General features: G+C 33.9%; 1 protein-coding gene across 1 annotated transcript in view; it reads left to right on the forward strand.

The window, feature by feature from the left end:
- LOC140152542 (uncharacterized) overlaps positions 1-20,522 on the forward strand; it is a 72,499-nt gene that overhangs the window by 14,867 nt on the left and 37,110 nt on the right. Inside the window, exons 3-4 of the mRNA XM_072174923.1 lie at positions 3,088-3,133; positions 14,084-14,184. Of these exons, the coding sequence (XP_072031024.1) occupies positions 3,088-3,133; positions 14,084-14,184 (147 nt within the window). The remainder of the gene's footprint in view (positions 1-3,087; positions 3,134-14,083; positions 14,185-20,522) is intronic.

Genomic DNA, 20,522 nt, shown 5'->3' on the forward strand with positions numbered 1-20,522 from the left:
TACGGAACTGGCACTTGCAGTATATTAGTGGAAGAAGGGCCCAACTCCAGCTCGTATTAAGACCTGTATCGTTGCCATAGAAACGTCATCTATAATTTCCAATGTATGTAATATTGTATGTTCGTGTATTAAAGGTCCCCTGAAGATGAAAACATTCTGCCTAAAGTGCCTATAAAACTTTTCCAAATATTAAGCTTTTTCTTAATATCTCAAAAACAGTTTTGATGGAGTTGGGCCCTTCTTCCACTCAGGTATTCATTTGTATAGAAGTTGTAGCCTACAATGTAACAGAAATTTAGTGAATGAAGTTATTTTCTAAAATCCATTTTCAGTGTTGCAATCCACAGGTTTTGAGTTCAAAAAAATTGAGTTAAAAAAAATTGAGGAGTGTGATAAAAAGCACATCTCTAACTTGCGAGGAGTGCTATTTTGTGAATGGTGAGTGTGATTATCATACGTGTGTGAGTGTAAGCTTAAAGATTAAGGAGTGTTATAAATCGCACTCCTTATGATCATTTAAGGAGTGTGATCGCACTCCTTAAACTCAAAGCCTGAATCCATGTTGTAAAATTTGTAAATCCGTGTTTCATGAATATAGCTTAACCCTTTCATGCACAAATTAAGTTTCAAATTCACAAAGAATTTTATATTGTGTTTTTGTACATCTAAAGGGATTACAAGAACATACCCAGTGTCAAATTTTTTGGGCGGTGTTCCATTAATTAATTATGCACATGTCCTCATATGAGGACACTGCGCAACAAGGAAGTCAATATTTACAAATATTTACATGCTACATCTACATAGAAAAACTTTAGATTTAAGTCATTTTCTGAAATAATAGAGAAATTGAGGTAAAATGTAAACAACTTGGGCTAAAAATGATGTAGAAATATTATTGGACTTTACAAAATAAGGAATTCAGGCAAAAAAACAGAAACAAGTGACTTGTCTGCAACCATGTACATACAAATGAATTGAAGTACACGAATTACAACTTGTGAATTAGATTTCATGAATTACAACTTGTAAATTAGAATTTAAATTCAACTAGATGTTATTTCTAGCCTAATTAGAGTTCAACAACTCAAGTTGAAATACAATCATTATTACATTCACTCTGTAGTAGGCCTATTTCATTCTATATGTATGTATTTTCCTATACCACCATGGTAAATGTTACATCTGTAAATGCACAGTGTCCTCATATGAGGACGGGAGGGTGCTATAGTAAGACACCACAATGGCGCAGTGTCCTCATTTGAGGACACATGTTTTTTCACTATTTTCAAGTATTCTAAAATATTTGTCACAATATAGTTGTTCCCATTATGTTCTATACAGTGTTCGAATTTAGGAAAAATAAATGGTTGTCCCACGGACAACCAGATTACAATTTCTGGTTGTCCGTCTAAGTTTTTGGTTGTCCGTAGGCCTACAAATGTGACTTTTGGCTAGATTTATGAGTTGTCCGGCGGACAACCAAATCAGTATTTTTGGTTGTCCGGCGACTTTTTTAGTTGTCCCGGGCAACCGGACAACCAAAATTTCGAACGCTGGTTCTATAACATCTATAAATACTAATAAAAAATTGTAGTCACTTTCCTACATCATAAAACAGGTAAAAAATTTGGCCGAATCCAGGGATCATAAAAAATAGCGCATGACTGTGAAATCCCAATTTTAGAAATGTGCCTGGGGGTAAAAAGAGCCTGTAGGCATTTATAAAAGCTCAGAGTGTATACTGCCCTGTCTTGGCATTGTAATGCTACATTGCACATTGATGAGGGGGGTATTAATACATTTTTCATTGTGCATTTATTATCCGTCCTCATATGAGGACACGGTGCACGAAAGGGTTAAAATGTATGATAAAGTCACCATAAAGTGTATAGAACGGTATGCCCACAATAATTGCAAAAAGGTTGGTTGCAATTAGCATAAAAATTCTTCTTGAACCGAGTTTCTTGACCTCTGGACTTGGCAGTGAGAGCAGGGGCATGTTTTGGATACAAATCACCGAATCAATTTGTGCTGTGATTTGCATTGAACGACAGATATGCGAATCAGAATTGATTCGCGCGTTAATGAAAAAAGTTATGAAAAAGTTATAGACCCTACAATGTAAATTACTTGTTATAACAATGTGGACTAATTCAATGTGTCCCTGGCTGTTTAATAGAAGCAACAGTAAGTAAACGTCGTTATAACTTGATCCAGCTTTGAAAAAAAAAAAAAAAAATTGCAATTGTTTTTGTTTTTTTTAGTAGCAGTACGTCTCCGGTTTACAATCTTGAATTGTGAGGATTACTTTTGTAAAGAAAGATACAGGGTTGTACTAAATGCACAATGAAATCGTAGAATTTTTACTGCATTAAAGAAAAGCTTGAGAAAATGGAAATTACGGTAGTGTCTTAAAAAAGTTTATATCCTGATCCTCACATGTCTTAAAAAAGTTTTAAAAATATCCTGATCTTCAGATTTGTTTACAAGAACTTGAGAGTGAAAAAGAATTTGGGAAATTTTAATTATTATAGATCATGTCCATGTTGGTGTGGAATCGCCATACATGACATGTGCATGCTGATCTTTTATCTAAAAGGATGGGGGAGACGCTGCAGGCCTCCGGCCCCAGCTCAATTTTGGCCAATCCCCATCCTGACAATTTTGAGATCAGTGTTCCACTACACAAAATGCTACATGTACCGCCACCCTAAAAAATGTGAGGTACAAACCATCCATGTAACTATTTACACTGCCCTGGTTTCAAATTAATTAGGCCCAAATGGTGATTTGAATTTTATTTCGTAATCAGAAGTATGTGTGTATGAATATGAATGCCATATATTGAATTTTACAGAAAGCAGCATTCTGATTCTTTCCTGTTTTTTTGTTTATTTATTTACATTTTTAAAGTTAGTTGTTTTTGTTAATTGTTTTTCAGTAGTCAAAAAATATATTTTGTAAGCTTTATTTATTCTTTTTATGGGGACAAACAGCAAACACTCAAGATTATTTCTACATTCAGTTTCACTTATTTTGAATGTGTAGTGCTAAATAGACTTTTCTCTCCTTCTCTTTTCACAGACTGTTCGGGATTTCACACAAAGGCAAGAAACGTTTTCACTGAAAGGTAAGATAGAATAATGTCAACAAATCTATGAACTTGATTTGATAGGTTCTTTGTGTCTGACTTGACGTCAAAGGTTACTGTGTGAAACTAATTTTATGTCTACATATATACTGTAACATGTCTAGGACAATGATGACAGGACATTTGTGTGAAATAACATTTTACTAGACACCATCATAGTGCAAACTTGTGTTTTTAATTTCTGGAGCCTAGACTCTGTTACCAGGCTATGGGACAAACTCCGGTAAAAAAACAAAGACACGTGCCTGTTGGGGAATGGGGGCAGTCAGCAGGGTCGCGCTAACCTGCGTTTCATGCCAGACAGCGATATTTTTAAGTTTGGGCATATATTCATTTTTGCATATCAGTTCAGGGGTTTTCATGCGCGCAGAAAAATGAAAACACGAGAAAGAAAAATAAAAGCTTCGATCTCCAACATTAACGGCCCGTCCAGAAAATATGTAACATAAAATGCAATGTAACATAAATGTTGAATTGAAGTCGCCAGTAGCATTGTAACATAATTTAAAAATAGAAATAAAATACACACCACCGGCATAATTACACAGATTGCGATATTGTCTAGAATCACTGCTGATGAATTATTGCAGTACTGAATGATGACACACGACGTGAGTTGGTAATTTCTAATTCTAGGATCGGAAAGAAATGCTTTGTGGGTGGTGTGTAGAGATATGCCATCAGTGAAATACGACACAATGATCGGCCGTCAGAAGAAAAAAAATGACAAAAATTTGCCCTTGAATTATGTTTTATAGTCATAATACTCCAGTAATCCAATAAATATCATAATATTTGGCCTAAACTTGAACTCATTTGCAATGAAATGTCATTTTTATTGAGTAAAGCATTGCTTCCATGTGGTGCCAATGGTGTTGAATTCTGCACTTTGCAAGTTGAACTGCATTTTGTGGAATTCGCTAACTTTTATGGCATAAAGCAACACTTTTATAGTAAGTAAACTGCTCGGGAACTTTCTTAAAAGCGAGATAGTTGGTTACAGGCGAGAATCGTGCCGTGAAAAAGCGAGATCACGCTTTTTGCTGGGCTAAACAACTATTATACCAATGGTACCGGTAACACATCATTATAGCCAAAATCACAAAATCTGATACTGATACATATAAAATGGTACATTCAATACTTAACATATTAGAGAACCCCTCATTTTAGGATTTGAGCGCATATTTTTAACACTTTCAGGGGGTTCAGGGGTTCTGAGAACCCCTGGTTTTAAAACCTAGTGCTACCCCTGGCAGTCAGTCTTCAACTCTTCTGCCCCTATAATCCTGGGCCTTCATAACAAATTACATATTATTCATACATGTATTAAAACCCAAAGAACTCTACAGGTTAGTTCTCTCTGACATGATTTTGGTAGAATTGTGGATTCATGGTGATTGATCAAACTATGAATTTATGCATTTTGAGTGTAGTACCAGGTCTGTGTTGTTCCTTAGTATGAAAGTTATAGAGAGTTTGCGATTTCCAAATGTACGGTACGCCTGTGGATCTATATATTCAAAGTCACTCTCATGTGATGGGATTTTGAATAGATGCACAGGGCGTATGATACGTACATTTGGAAATCACAAGCTCTCTAATATGTAAATTTACTTGTAATTTTACTTTACCTATTATACAATTAATTGTTGAAAACAATAAAATACAAAGCAAGAATTTCAGGAAGTCTTAATTTTGCCAGAACTCAACATTTGTTGTAGTGTCAAGTGACTCCAGTTTTTATATGTAGCAATTTTTGTTTGCAAGGAATGTAAGATGATCACATTGTGTCTTGGGTCATCAACTGACTGCCGATGATGTCCTTGGATGGGATGTTTTACTCACAGTTTGTTGTCATGACGTCAATAATTGTGACATTTCTATTCCTATTTGAAATTGAAATTGATGGAAACTGCAAGTACATGTACAATGTATTTTTGTATGAAGTTCTTAAAGGGATGGTAAATGTATTGACATATTGTTCCACTGGTTCATTTATAAGGATATCAATATGATGTTTTCTGCAAACATTTCATGAGCTTGATGTTTTAAAAACAAACTAATGTAGAAATCATTTGAAAATCTTTCAGACACATTTTCTCAAACCCTGCATGAATTAGGTAAATGAACAATAAAAACAAATCTAAAATCAGTGTGTGATGAAACACTGTCCAGTTTGGATCAATAGAATATTAATGGTGTACCTCTTTACATGTACATGTATAGATCTAGAACTTTAAAAAATTTTGGAAGGCCAGGAAGTTTAATATAAATTTCAAGATATAGCCATACAACTATTGAAGTTTTACATTCACCAATGGTTTAGAGTATTTACAAAAAGGAGTATAAACAATTTTGAACAATATCCTTATAAGTGGTTTATTTTAAAAACACGTCTGTGGGTAGAATCTTAATGTACAATGTACATATAATTTTAATCAATTTGCTTTCTACTGAAGACATGAAGACATAAGGCACTTGAAACTTGATTCTGAGTTTAGCGTCCACCGCCCGCGTTATGAATTTTGTGCCGTGTTTGAGATGTAAAATCTGAAAATAATTCATTATTTTGCAAATTACTACTAAACCAGAAAGAAAATTTGTTGTGCAAAATTTTCAAAGCCCTTTTTTTGTATTTGAACCCTTTAAAAACAGTAGAAAGCCTTGAGAACTATTAGACGAATCCATCTAAATATTTTAGCATTAAAAATATACAGGTTTTTGACCCTTGCTCTATTCAATTATTTCAATTATACCTTTGGGATACCAGGGTAGACTAGAAGAAAAATCAACCTAGCCAAAATGTTTTTACCAGATTGTTGATGTTGTAAATAATTTAACTAGGAAAGACCTAGTTTTGACAAATTGGTGCCAAACAATTATTTCATAATGTTCTGCATGATTGTTATTTTTGTATGAGTCAATTCCCCCATTTTCCCCTATCCTCAAATGTATATGGAGAGGTTAGTACAAATTGGAGTGAAGAAGACTGGCATGGTATACTTCGGATTCGGAATACATTTAGTTTGTTTAAACCACTTGAAAAACAAAAAGCAAGATAATTATACTTTTATAAATATGTTTATGTGTGTTTGTGGCACCGTTGTGACATAATATATTGCAACTGGCAATACCCAATTAGAATGAACAAAAGCGCATAAAGCATTGGTAAAAGGCCGCTGATAATGAAACCTTGAGAAATAATGAATAATGAAATAGTTGCCTCATTATGAGCTGAAAAAAATGGGACGCTAAACTCAACATCAAGTTTCAATAGCCTAAACAATAAATATGTGCATTTGACTGACTCAAAGGTAATGTTTTTCTATAGTCTACATTAAATTTTTTATATTTCAAGTTATTTGATATGCTATAATTATTAAAAGCAATTAAGTGCACCAATTTAGAATAACCATTTTTAATTTTTATTTATCAAGAATTATTTTCTGCAGACTTCTTGTATTGTGCAGGAATTTTGATTAGTACTAGACTTGCAATCTAATCATTTCATTCAATGATTTGCAGTGTTCGAATTAAGGAAAAATAAACGGTTGTCCCACGGACAACCAGGTTACAATTTCTGGTTGTCCGTCTAAGTTTTTGGTTGTCCATACGTACATGTACAAAGGTCCGTTTTGGCTACAGATTTATGGTTGTCCGACGGACAACCGAATCAGTATTTTTGGTTGTCCAGCAACTTTTTTAGTTGTCCCGGGCGAACGGACAACCAATATTTCGAACACTGATGATTTGGGTCCAAATTTGATCCAGTCAACTGTGTTACTGAAGAAGGGTGATAAAAGATACAAAATATAAAACATTAAAGACATCCAAAGGTCAGCCAGTCATTAAATATTCCAGAAAGAGTCCTAATTAGGGGGGTACTACACCCCTGCCCAATTTTGTGCCTATTTTTGCATTTTTTGCAAAAATTATAGCGCATTGGGGACAAGTAAGATATGTATATTATAGGGGCAAGGACTACAACTACTGCAATGGAAATTTTATTTCAGCACAGACAGCAGTTGTGGAGTTACAGTCAAAAATGAGGGAAAACCACTGCCTTGCAGTGTGCATACGCATCATAGTTTGCTAAGGGCACGTGCATTTTAAATCGCCCGCCACATTTCATAGTACAAGAAAGCCATTGAACAGTATAGCGGCTCGTTCAAGCATATCGATAGACGAGTCCCTCGCCTTTGTTGATAAACAGTGATGTCAAGTGGTCTATACATGCTAACATTATCCAAATGGTTGCCTGGTTGTTTGTTTCTTTGTTTCTTTGGCTGGCTGGCTGTCCGGGCGGAAGCAAATTCATGGTGCGCTTGTAAGACCTACATGTGACCCATCCATTGAAATAAGGCAGTTGTCAGAAATCCACATTTAGAGAATAAACAAAATATGCATGAAAAAATAAAGAAAATAATGAGGGATTATTTAATAATGTGAGATTTTTTTTTTGAAGAAAAAGCAGAAAAGATAGTTGAGGCAAATGTTACGTTTGATATGATGGGTTACAATATATTCCAAATTTCCTTGTCTGAGGTAACCAGAATCACACTAGTGGCAAGAAAGTAAAAACACCACATTTGTCTGCTTTTCTACCGATGCAATAGTAGCCAGAGGTGTGATATGAATTATGAAACAAATCTAGTTGATAATTTTGTCTGGGCTGTATTTGGGCAATTCCACGGTAACTCGTGCTACACTTTATGGCGTCCTTTTACATACTTTGTGCTCCAGCTTTTAAATTGATTTGATTGGAATCTGTATTTTTTGTATTTTAATACCCAACATTCAAGGCTAGATCCTCATAGTATTGCTAATTCAGGATATCAACTTTTGTATGTATGGGACAGCTGTAAAATCGGTAACTTCGTACTACGAGCAGAGGACATGCTTAAAAATCACTCATTTTTATTTTGATGGTGTGCTAAAACAAAAAACACTAAAGCCTTATTGATTATATGATAAGTAATTGCTATAATAAGGTTTGTTTTGGTATACCTTAAAAAGTTGTGCCCCTCATAGTTTTACATTGACTGGCAAAAAACATGGTAACTCGTACTACGGTAACTCGTGCTACAGTTTGTCCGCCATATATAAAATGGTATTGTTCATCTAAATGTCAATTTTTTTTGATAACAATTCCTCAACAACTGGTGTAATGATCAAATAACTCAATCTATGTACAAATAACCCCCCAAATAACCCATCTATGTACAAATAACACTATTCAGTGTATGTACCAGCATACCATGTACACACACATTACATACAAACATCCCAGCCTTACATACGCCTTGCTTGATCCTGTTTGGATATTTTATTCTAGGGCTTAAATTTAAACAGTTAAATTGAACAGTCAACAATTGATAAAACTTTTACTTCCATGTTATTTGACTCTAAATTCCCTCACAAAACTTGTAATGTTCATGGTTATTTGCTCTGTAAGTTTTTTAAAAATTGCTTTCTGAGTTATAGAATGTTTGGTCATCTTTTGGTTGAGACCATTTCCTGCTTGGTGCAAATACTCTAGTTTGCCCGATTTCAATCACTTCACTAAGCTGGAAAATGAGCCTCATTACACTCAACAACAAACCAATTTCCAATACAAATCTCAGAACCACACACATCTCAGTATCACCAATGTCACTGTGGCTGTTAATCTCAGGATTTCCAGTATCTATTTTGTTTGTTTGTTTTATTTCTTCTTTTGCCTTGGTTACTCATTCAGTGGATGTTTTAAGGTATCCTCTGTTCTTCCATGAGGCCCATATTAATTGATTGGTTCTTAGGCTAGATCCTAGGGGGTGGAGGGCTAAACATTTTGGTTGCATCATTTTGACCAGGTATTGATAGTGGGATATATGCTAAATAGCATGTTATTTTAGAGAGACTGTACAATGTAAAGTCTTTGAGCTTTTAAAAAAAAAAGGACTTTATTGGTGTGTGCAAAAATTTGGTATAAATAAATTTACACTATTTTGGCACATGATCGGGGTGGAAACTGGCTCCTTGAATCTTATCTCTATCTTTGCCTTCCATATTTTTACTTTAATTTTCCTGCGACAGGAGGTCACTTTTCTCTTTAATTTTTGGCCCCCACACATGTGTGGTTGCCTGGTTGTTTGTTTGTTTCTTTCTTTGTTTGGCTGTCCGGGCAGAAGCAAATTCATTAATCCACTGTACAGCTCCAACACAATAACTACAAACTTGGTACCGGTATGGTGATAGAATAATGGTGGCTTGATGTGCTGTGTAGTTTTGTGTTATGTTATTTGCATATTTATGAATATTAATGAGCTTATTTACAAATTTTGCCTACATTTTCATTAATCCACTTTGCAGCATTATAAACACAATAACCAATCAACTTCAAACTTGGTTTGGTTGGATATGGTGGCCTGATGTGCTGTATAATTTTGTGTCATGTTATTTGCATATTTATGAATATTAATGAGCTTATTTGCATATTGCATATTATTTTTTATTTACAAACCTTTGTTATTTACACACTTTTGTGTGTGTGTGTGTGTATGGGCACCTTAATTACGAACTGCATAATTCTAGTTTGTCATGGGGCAGGCTGCCTCCCTCCACACTGGCTACACTGCTGCTAGAAAGCTGTTACCAATATCATGGTCACATTTATGCATATTCATGTAGTTGGGAGATCCTCTATTGCTGCCAAGTGGTAGATTTTGCATTACCTTTGCTGGTACAGGGGGAAGTGGGCTATGGTAACTCGTACTACATCGGTAATTCGTGCTACTGGTAACTCGTGCTACAGTTTTAAATGGGTCATTATTATGTGATGGATAGTGTTTTGTATATTAATTTCTTATTTTTACTCAAGGCACTACTAGTAGAAGGAAAATAATAAGTGGCATCAATTAAATTGCCAACATTTTGAAAATATATAAAAAATGCATCTTTCGGTAACTCGTATACGCCATATTTAGTGCTATGAAAACGCAATAAAACCATGGTCACATATAAATGCATATTCATGTAGTTGGGAGATCCTCTATTGCTGCCAAGTGGTAGATTTTGCATTACCTTTGCTGGTACAGGGGGAAGTGGGCTATGGTAACTCGTGCTACATCGGTAACTCGTGCTACTGGTAACTCGTGCTACAGTTTTAATGGGTCATTATTATGTGATGGATAGTGTTTTGTATATTAATTTCTTATTTTTACTCAAGGCACTACTAGTAGAAGGAAAATAATAAGTGGCATCAATTACATTGCCAACATTTTGAAAATACATAAAAAAATGCATCTTTCGGTAACTCGTGCTACGCCATATTGAGTGCTATGAAAAAAAAAAAAAAAAAAAAAATTGGTGGGGGATTATTTAAAATGTGTTGGATGTTTCTTGAAGACCATATTTCAGAGATATAAAATGTATCAAATTTAAAAGAAAAGTGCCCATGTTTAATAAAATAGGCCCACTTGGAAAATATCTAAGTTGAACAGGAGTTTTTCACTTAAAATACACTCTCCAAAGGAACTTTAAAAAAAACCCAAAATGTTAGAAAATGCCGAAAAAAGTTTATAACTTGAACCTTACATCTGTTTGGAATAATATAAAAGTTAAAAGAAATATATATTGGCAATTTCATTTTTTTGAGTCATGTCCACTTTTGCTTGGAATTGCCCATTTACATAATCAGCAGAATCTTATGTTTAAATCGATTTGTTACTTGCTGTTTACAAAATTTGACCTACATGAAAAAGATATAATATTCTGAATTTAATGAGGATTTTATTGTTGCAGAACAGATTACATTGCTGGAGTTGGCAGTGCTATGCCAGAAATAATCAGATAGGTCATATCGCTTCATCTAGCTGTAATAGGTCAGATGTTTCCTAAAGCAGTTCTAGTGCAACGATTTGAGAATAGAGATCTGGCACGTCGCACTGCTCCCTTACACAGCTGGTTTGTAATGCATTTAACACACCATTCACAAAGTGATGAAAATGGGGATCAATAGTAAACCTATGAATTAGGACATTCCTGGATGAGTGACCATTTAGCAATATTAAACGAACACATTTCCAATCAAGTTATTTTTATCAAACATAATGTTTTAATGGTGTATACCATATTTTGAATTTGATGTGTAAAACATGTTACCCTAATTCAGTGTATGTAGACAGTCACCAAATGATTATTTGCATAGTTATTTTTTTTTAATGTTATCATGTCTTGAGGCTTGCATTTATTAATAATATTAAGACCATTAAAATTGAGTTTAAAGTAGTTGTTGACAATTATGGAGCTCCTTAGGTTTCTTACATTTGAGATGTTTTTCACTGTAGATGGAGACTATTTTCAGTTGGGTTGTTTTTGTATGCTGTAGCACGTTCCTATGCATTATGCAACAGTAATATTTTTGTGGAACTTTCTTTCATGGGAAGTCAATTTAATTTTGTGTACTCTCATTTATTAAATGTTGCACACAAAAAGCCTCTCAAACATCTTTCAAATTAAGTAGATTGTAAAAGTAGAAATTTTCACGCTTTATTTATTATCACAATTTTTTCACTCTTTTCATAATAAAAGTTTTTTATTCTGAATATATTCAAGCATTGTGTTTTTCCCCTAATTCTTGACATGAATCTGGAATTGAGCATTCTAGAGACTAGAGAGGCATCTTAAATTTGCAAATTGTTTAATTTTCATCAATTATGGAGAAGAATTCCAAACAGTAAACCCATATATGTTGAGCTGAGTAAAATGCAGAATGTGTAGTGACTGAGTGCTATTTTGCTGATCAATGATGTAGAATTCATTACCTAGTGGGAAAAGATGAGCAGATAAGCAACAAGTAATGAAGATTAAATCATTTGGGAATTACAATATCAAATTTCGATCTTCATGTTGTGCAGAGTCACAACTTAATCAAATATTAATTGTTAAGTGAAGGTTCAGAGGCAGCTTATCAACTCCCTTCAACCTGTCTTATTTAGGGTTTTGTTGCTGTTCTGAAAATTACGCTTCATTTTAGAATCAAACGCTATGCTCTTTAATATCAGTGCACACCTGTAAATGCTTGCGAATTAAGTACAGAAAGGGTCCTTCTCAAATGTTAATTTCTTGAGTATCTTGACTCAGAGTTTCTAAATCTGAGCACTTCAAAACTGGTACCAGCTGCAAGTTGGTCAGATGAAGACAGCTAGTGAAGAGAAGACTCACAGTCCAGTGAAAATTTGCAGAATATTGGGGACTATTTAATAGATCATCCTAAATAGGCAATATAGAGATATCAAGATGGGCAACTAGGCTCTAAAATAGCTTGTGTTTCTGAAATGGAAATCTCATTTTGAATTTGAAAGTTTATTTAAAGTTTTATAAAAATTCAGATATAGCTCATTTTTGATGGGCAATCAAGTATCCAAGGACTAAACATGAATCAGGGTCAAATTGTTTGTCTTTTTTAATATTTAAAAAAAAGTGCCTATTAAATTCCATTTTTGAACACTGATTTTTGTCTGGAATGTACCAGGAGATTCCAATTTACAGGTGTGCACTCTGCAAACCTCAAATATTTACAATAATCATATTCATATCATCAATATGAATACAGGTAAACAAATGATATTGCTTTATTTCCATTTTAAGGTGTTCGAACTATGCAAACAAGCCAAATTGTACTCTGTAGTATTTTTGCTATCTACTGCTGATAGCAATAACAAATTATACAGTTTGTTAGCAGGTGTGCTCTCTTTTTAAGACATTGTCTTGATTATTAGATACATCTACAATTGCTATCCCCTAATCATAATTGTTGGACACAGATGAGCCTTTCCGCAGTGACTACGTACTTCACAGAAGCTCCAACCTTAGCGACCATCTGCTTAGTAATAACATTGTGCAGCGTGATTGGTTTAATATTTTCAAGATATGCATGGTTTTCAATGTCAAACGCTTGTAGAATGTTTATGAGATGCCATTGTTGGTTTCAAATGTACATGTTGTATCTGAGAATTAAATGTATGAACAGTTATTCATAAGCAGAAAGTTCTGTTCTTTCATCTAATGTTACAATTTGACAGTGCTGCTATACATGTATGTATACATGCTAACAACCAAGAATTTGTTTACCAGGATGTGTTTTATGACTCCAACCTTTCAAAAAGAATCTTTTAAATGCATTCAGAAGTGTATCAACAGATTGTATAACCAGTAATCCCTTGTATTTCTGTGACGCCACTGATTACTTTTAATCATCAAATCTCAGTAATTTGTGATGCTTCTAATGTGATGTATAAAGAAGAAGCATGTAGATACAATCATGTATGAGATACATTTGCCAACTAATTCACAAATTTATTCAAATCAGCCAACGGGCCCAAACGAGGACATCATTTCTATAATACATTATATTATATTGACAATCTTTAGTAAATATCATGAATATTGTGCAGCCTATTCTAACTTCTGAAGTAGCAGCACATGTGCATGTATGTACATTAAGATTACATATTAAGATATTTTCACTCCCACACAGACATTTGCTGCTGATTTGAAACATATCAAACAGGAAGCTACCAATTTTTATGGAATTGGATTGATCCTATTTTTGAGTTGTTATAGTAAACTACAGATATTCCCTTCATGTACATGTACAACTTATATTCATTTCTGAATTGTGTAGCCTGGTTTTGATGAGAACCAAAGGTTCTCGCAAAAGCCCTTTACGAGAACCTAAACAGGTTCCTGCAATTGATTGTCTTTTTTGTGATTCAGAACCTCTGAATAATTCCACAAGTACGGTAAGTAATTGGTTGATCCAAATAATGATTAATATGATACAATATCTACAACATGTTGCCCATTGTTAACATTTATTTTCTTATCTTCTCCCTCCTCCTTTTTCTCTCCTTCCTCCACCTTATTTCTTCTTTTTTTAACCAGGTGAGAAAGTTGATCTTCGTGTAGTGGAAACACTGGAAGAACTCTTCAAACGAGTGCAATTCAATACAGTGGACTTAGAATCATGTAGTCTGGAAGATGAGGTATGTAAATCAGCTAGAATTTTGGCATGAATTGGCAAATCAAGTCAGCTGAATCAAGTTTAATATACACTTTTGAGGGCAACATATTATGGAACTGGGGAGAAATGAGAAGGATCATTGATTTACATGCTCTAGGATAAAAATTCTACTGGTAAAATAGGATAAAAAGGAGAAGATTGTATACAAGAAAAGAGGCACTGATGTGTCTGGAGAACAGATGCTACTGTCACAGATGACACATTTCACGTCTACTCAATATATAGCAACGTGTGACAGCATGCTTTATATGGTCATGTTTCACATGTCTAAGAAATTAGGTGCCATACAAAGATCATTTTGAAGATATTTACAAAAACATAGCCAATTATATTAAAAAAGAACAGCAACAACAAAAAAACAACAACAAATTACAACAACAAACAAATAAAAATGTGACTCAAAAAAATATTTAAAAAATATGGAAGGTGGTTTAAAATTTGCTTCAATAACCCTATACACAAAAATGAACTCATAGCTCATGATAGCTGCATAATGTTTCAATCAGTTCAATCTTGTATTTGGGATCAAATCAAGATGCGTGACAAAAACAGTAAAAAACTCTAACTTGGTGATTTAACAAAAAGGACAAAAACTTTGCAGCAGTTGACTAATGGGGCTCTCTGAAAGTTAGTGTTTAGGACACATTTATGATGATAATGTATCAAATTTCAAAATGTTTATCTGTATTGAGTAGTTAGATTGTCACATAATGTGATAATATAAGTTAGACTACCGTCATATTTGTTATTTGTGTGAAATCCATAGCAGGCAAGAGCTGATAAAATGTAGTCCATATTGTCAGATACAATGAACATCTTATTTGAGTAAAATCAAAAGGTTGCTGTAAATCCAAAATTGCCTGTCAATTTCAGCGCCAAAGTGTTCTTGAAATAGCTTGATTGCATCAATATGTATTCAAAAGATAGGTTTACAGGTAACCTGGCCATATGACCTCTATTCATAGATACACTCTGAGAATACATTTGGATCAAATTATTCCGTTAATACATATGAAATCAGGGCAAAGTACTGCGTAATTCAAGGTTTGTACCAATGTACAAAATAATATTTTGAGCCGAGCGACGCAATGTATATTGATCTAGCATCGTTAAGGAGGGTGAGCAAATATGGTGTATGGCGTATGCAGCCCGAGACAATTTCCTGGCCCGTACTATGAATTGTGGCTGTTTTGTGTGCTATTTTCAGTTCTACTTGATCCTTCCATCAAAGATAAATGTTTTTTAATAAAAGTGAAATTTTGTAGCTCATTGATCACTGTTAAAGGTAAGATGTTAGGATCGGGCCAGGATAGGCAATTTGGCAATGTGTACTGAACTGTAACAGTATATTAATCTGCTAGCCAATTAAAAACTCAATTAGTTGACAAGTTGATTACAGTGCTGGTGAATGAATCAAAATGGATTAATTATGTCATTTTTTTCTGAAAATTAAATGAAAGATACATTATTTAAATTTAAAAACAAAATCAGGACAACTTTTTGTTTTGGTGGAAATTGAAAAAATGTTTCATTTCAGGAAGTTTCATTTCAGGATGTTTCATTTTCAAACCAAGGTTACCTGTTTATTCCCTGGCTTACATTTAGCCATTGCTTTGGCTAAAGGGGACATTGGGATGGTGTAGAATAGATTGCTTGCGTATGTACATACATTGTATCATTAAATAAAGTTGATTATTTCAGAAATTCAGGAAAGATCAACAGTTTCCATAATTTGCCTCTTCACAGAACCAGGAATGAGCTGAAAAATGCAAACTGTATCCCAACATCATGTAGCCAAATCGTATGACATTTACTGAACAGGTGTATTGGAAAGTATAGACTAATTAATACAAATGAGGATGAACTGGATCTCAAATTAGTACGGCTCATTTGAACACAGCAGTAATGAAAATAGGGACTGACTGTATAGTCAGTAAATGTAGAAATTGCCCACTAAATATTTGATGTAATGTGGGTGGAGAGAAAGGAAGCAATGGCACATTTGAAGGGTATTTTTTTTTATTTTTGACACCATTTATGATGCAAGAGGACCGGAAATTAAACATCTTGAATGCACAATACGGTGAAATATGTACTTGAGGAAGTGCAAGGTGGAAAGTTGCCTATTAACTATCTACTGTAGATAGCATCTTTATGTGATAGTTGTGTATTGTCAATTGACCATACTATTCACAGGGTTCGAATTCGGTTGTATCGCATAGCAGTTTGCTCCACATTTTGAAGTAACTGCTACCCAATTTTGCATTTGTATAGCACTTTTATAGTGCTTTAGTATATGGAAGTATCCTGATTATGATGAATTAGCCAAAAACTGCTACACAAAATTTTTAAACGAATTCGAACCCTGACTATTCAACCTACCAGTAGATTATAAGTCATCAATTATTAATCAATTGTTAGAGTGAAATATGCAGAGTAATAACAAGATTAGATTACAGCATTGTTAATTTATTTTTCTTGTTACAAATGTATCTGATTAAAGTTAACCTAGAGAACAGATCAGAATAGTCAGTGTAAAGGACAGTCACATGCACCCCCCACACACACACATAAAAGCAAAAAAAAATATGTAGAAAAATGAAGTTGGCTAATTGATTTCAAATAAAATTTGAAAAAATAGTGATTTGAATGGAAAATAGGCATTGAAAAGATAATACAAATCAAAATCAAACTAATTACAGAAACTAAAATAAGGCAGCTTCATTGATTGTTGGCACGTAAAGATTTGAATCATGGCAGTGTCAACTTCTTGAGGCTTCATCTTATATTTTGTTCTGTCGTAATAAAAATCTGTAAAGTATGTCAAATGTATGGTTAATTTCCAGGTAGAAGTTTTCCTTTTAGTATTGTGAGATTTTGTAGTGTATGTATAGGCACATAAATGCAGCAGAGCAGTAAATTGCCTGAAGTTTTTTTATATTCAGAATGCTCCTATTGCGATGTTAATTGAAGGAATGGAGGCAACAGCATGGAATCAAATGTCTCTAGGTAGTTATTGAATGTGGACATTACCTATGTTGAAAATTGGATACAAATGTTCTTTACAACATTTCTAAAAATCAAATTATATTGTGAATAAAAAAAATCAATAACCAAGCTTGGTTTTTGGGTGTATGTCATTGTCATGAGTCTCTCTCTCTCTCTCGCTCTCCCTTCCTCTCTCTCCTTTCTCTCCCTTTTCTCTATGTGTAAGTGTGGGTGAACATTTATACATTGATTTTTAGCAAAATATTGGTATAATTACATATTTAGTCATTTTAGCTCATAAACTATATTGATTATTGATAAAAACACCCAAGGTAGAAACAAAAGCTATATTGATCTGTTTAAAACCGGCTTAGAGCATTTCCTAATTGCTAGAAAATGCCTATATTTCACCTTTAAAATAGTGATAAAAATCATTTAACAAGTAGAATTAAATGAAGGGATTGCCCTTCACAAGATTTGTACTGATTAGAAACACAGTAATCAAGCTATCACCTGCGTGCTGGTAAACCAGTCAGTAACTGGTACATCAGGAATCTACACTTGCGTCCTTAGTGTAGCAACTATAGAAAGAGAACTGAAGAAATAGAACACAGAAAACAACTTAGATGATTCTACTTAACTCTGCACTTAAGTGGTCCCAGGAAAATTAGGCAATCCCAACGGGATGCATCTGTCATGTTTGAATGAAAAATTGTAACTAGAAAATTAGTATAAAATAGAAATAGGATGATGTTATTTGAGCTCCTTGTCTTGGACACTTAAGTACACCGAATGGGGTCGCCGCCTCACTCCTCCCACATGGTGCCGGGACTAAATACCATGTAAGAAGATGTGTTTGAGTGTATTACTAATGCGTTTGTTTGGAGAAAAAGCGAAGGAGTATGATAAATTACACTTTGTTAAGTGTTGCTGGCATGCTGTTTTCTTTGAACCACTAGTTGTGATAGGCTTATAAAAGCCTGGCATAAAAGTAGTATGTCTGAAAAAGCCTGTAAGGGATTAAAGGGAAGTGCAGAAATCCTTTAATGCTGAACCAACCTTACCATGCCTTTGCCTTTTTTTTTTATGGCATTTTGGTTTTAAAGTTTAAAAAAAAAATTGTTGTAGTGAGCATGGGGGATAAGCATGCAAATATATGCAAATAATTAAGGAGGATATCGTCAGCCTACGACGCTAACTGCCGTAGTCATTTTTGTAATTTTGAGAACAAAGTACAAAATATGTTTTAAGCATGCATTTAAACATATTTATTCACCAATCTTTGCACAAGAACAAATAATGAGACAAATTAAATGGAATAATCAGAAATAATTAGGGTAATAATAACTGATGCATGTTTGAACCATATTTTGTACTGTGTTCTCAAAATTACAAAAAATGACTTGGGCAATTATTGTAGTAGGATGACGATATGTGTTTTAGGCATATATCAACACTAAGTTTCAGACAAAATTCCTGTTAGGTAAAAATATTTAGAAATGAGAAATGGTAGGATCCATTAGAAAGAGAGAGATAAATGTATCAAGCTAAACAGGTGGAAATTGTTGAGACTGATTTATTTCATTTCATTTCATTTCAATTTTATTTATACACGGAAAAGCCCAGATCAGCCCTTGAGCTGGTCTTCCCTGGGGCCGTGTTGCTATATAAATTTACATGTTACATTACATCATTAATCAAGGATATTAAAAGTAAATGGAAATACAAAACAAGTATAAAAACTATATATGACAAAGTGATATAAATTAAGCATACAAAGCAAGTACAATTGACAAAGTAATAACCAAAAGCAAACATTTAGGCAAAGTTCAATTCATAATTACAGTAAAGCAATCTCCTGAACGCAGCAGGTCTATCACACAACTGTGCTTCAGCTGAGAGATCGCTCCATAGATGAGCACCCCTGTATGAAAGACATGCGTTTCTTAAAGTTATTTGAAGGAAAAGGAACATCAACATTATTTGGATTACGCCTGAGATTATAATTATATTCCTTTTCTCAAATAACATGCAAATATTATCAGGAAGTATGTTGTTTGTAACCCTGAACATGAACTCTGCCAAATGGATGTTTCTTATTTCAGCAAGTGTCAACCAGCTGAGTTGATTAAGAACTTCAGACCCTGATGTGTCCCAAGGAACATTGCAAATATATCTAGCAGCTCTTGCCTGCATTCGTTGCAACTTAATTGAATCTGTTTTGGTACAATTACCCCATATTATATTACAATAATTGAAATGTGGTGCAACAATAGAGTTGTATATAAGCTTGAGAGCACTCATGGGAACTAATGACTTAGCCCTCCTGATCATAGAAATACTCCTGGCAGACTTCTTCAACAAATAATCAATATGATCATGCCAATTTAAATTACTATCAATTATTATACCCAAATGGGTGCAAGAGAAAACTCTTTCAATAATATCACCATTAATATGAACATTCAAAACATCATCATTAATTTTAGCCAATCTTTGTGGTGTTCCAAGCATAATAAATTTAGTCTTATTTACATTCAAACTTAGCTTATTATTGTCAAGCCACTGTTTCATTGAAGAAAGGTCATTATTAAGGTTATGTACAATATCAGCTGGGTTTTTGCCAGCACAGTAAATAATAGTATCATCAGCATACATGCTGATCTTAGTAAATTTAAGACAGTTTGGTAAATCATTAATGAAAACAATAAAAGGAGAGGTCCAAGTATTGAACCTTGAGGCACTCCGTAACTAATAAGTTCAAAATCAGAAAGAGAACCATTAACAGATGTAGCTTGGGTTCTGTTTGAAAGATAACTACTGAACCAATCAATACTGTATTTGCTGATTCCATAACACTGTAATTTTTGATCAAAATGGCATGGTTTACAGTATCAAATGCCTTTTTAAATCAATCATTGATACACCAATAACATTACCATCATTTATATTGTCAAACCAATCTTCAGTTATTAAGGCAAGCTTAAGTTGAAGTAGAATGTGAAGGGCGAAAACCAGATTGGTAAGGAGAGATCAAATTGTTAGAGTCTAAATAACTATAAAGTTGATCAAAAATAGCCCTTTCAATAATTTTCGATACAACTGGTAAAATAGAGATAGGCCTGTAATTGTTTGGATCAGAATGCTGGCCACTTTTGTAGATAGGTGTGACTTTTGCTTTTTTCCAATTTGTTGGAAATTTGCACGTCATGATAGAATAATTTATTATGTGAGTCAAAATAGGTGCAATTACATACGCTCCTGCCTTTAAAAGTCTTGCAGGGATCTCATCAAAACCAGTGGCTTTGTTGG

This window comes from Amphiura filiformis, chromosome 5 (assembly GCF_039555335.1).
Source record: "Amphiura filiformis chromosome 5, Afil_fr2py, whole genome shotgun sequence".
NCBI classification, from domain to species: Eukaryota; Metazoa; Echinodermata; class Ophiuroidea; order Amphilepidida; family Amphiuridae; genus Amphiura; species Amphiura filiformis.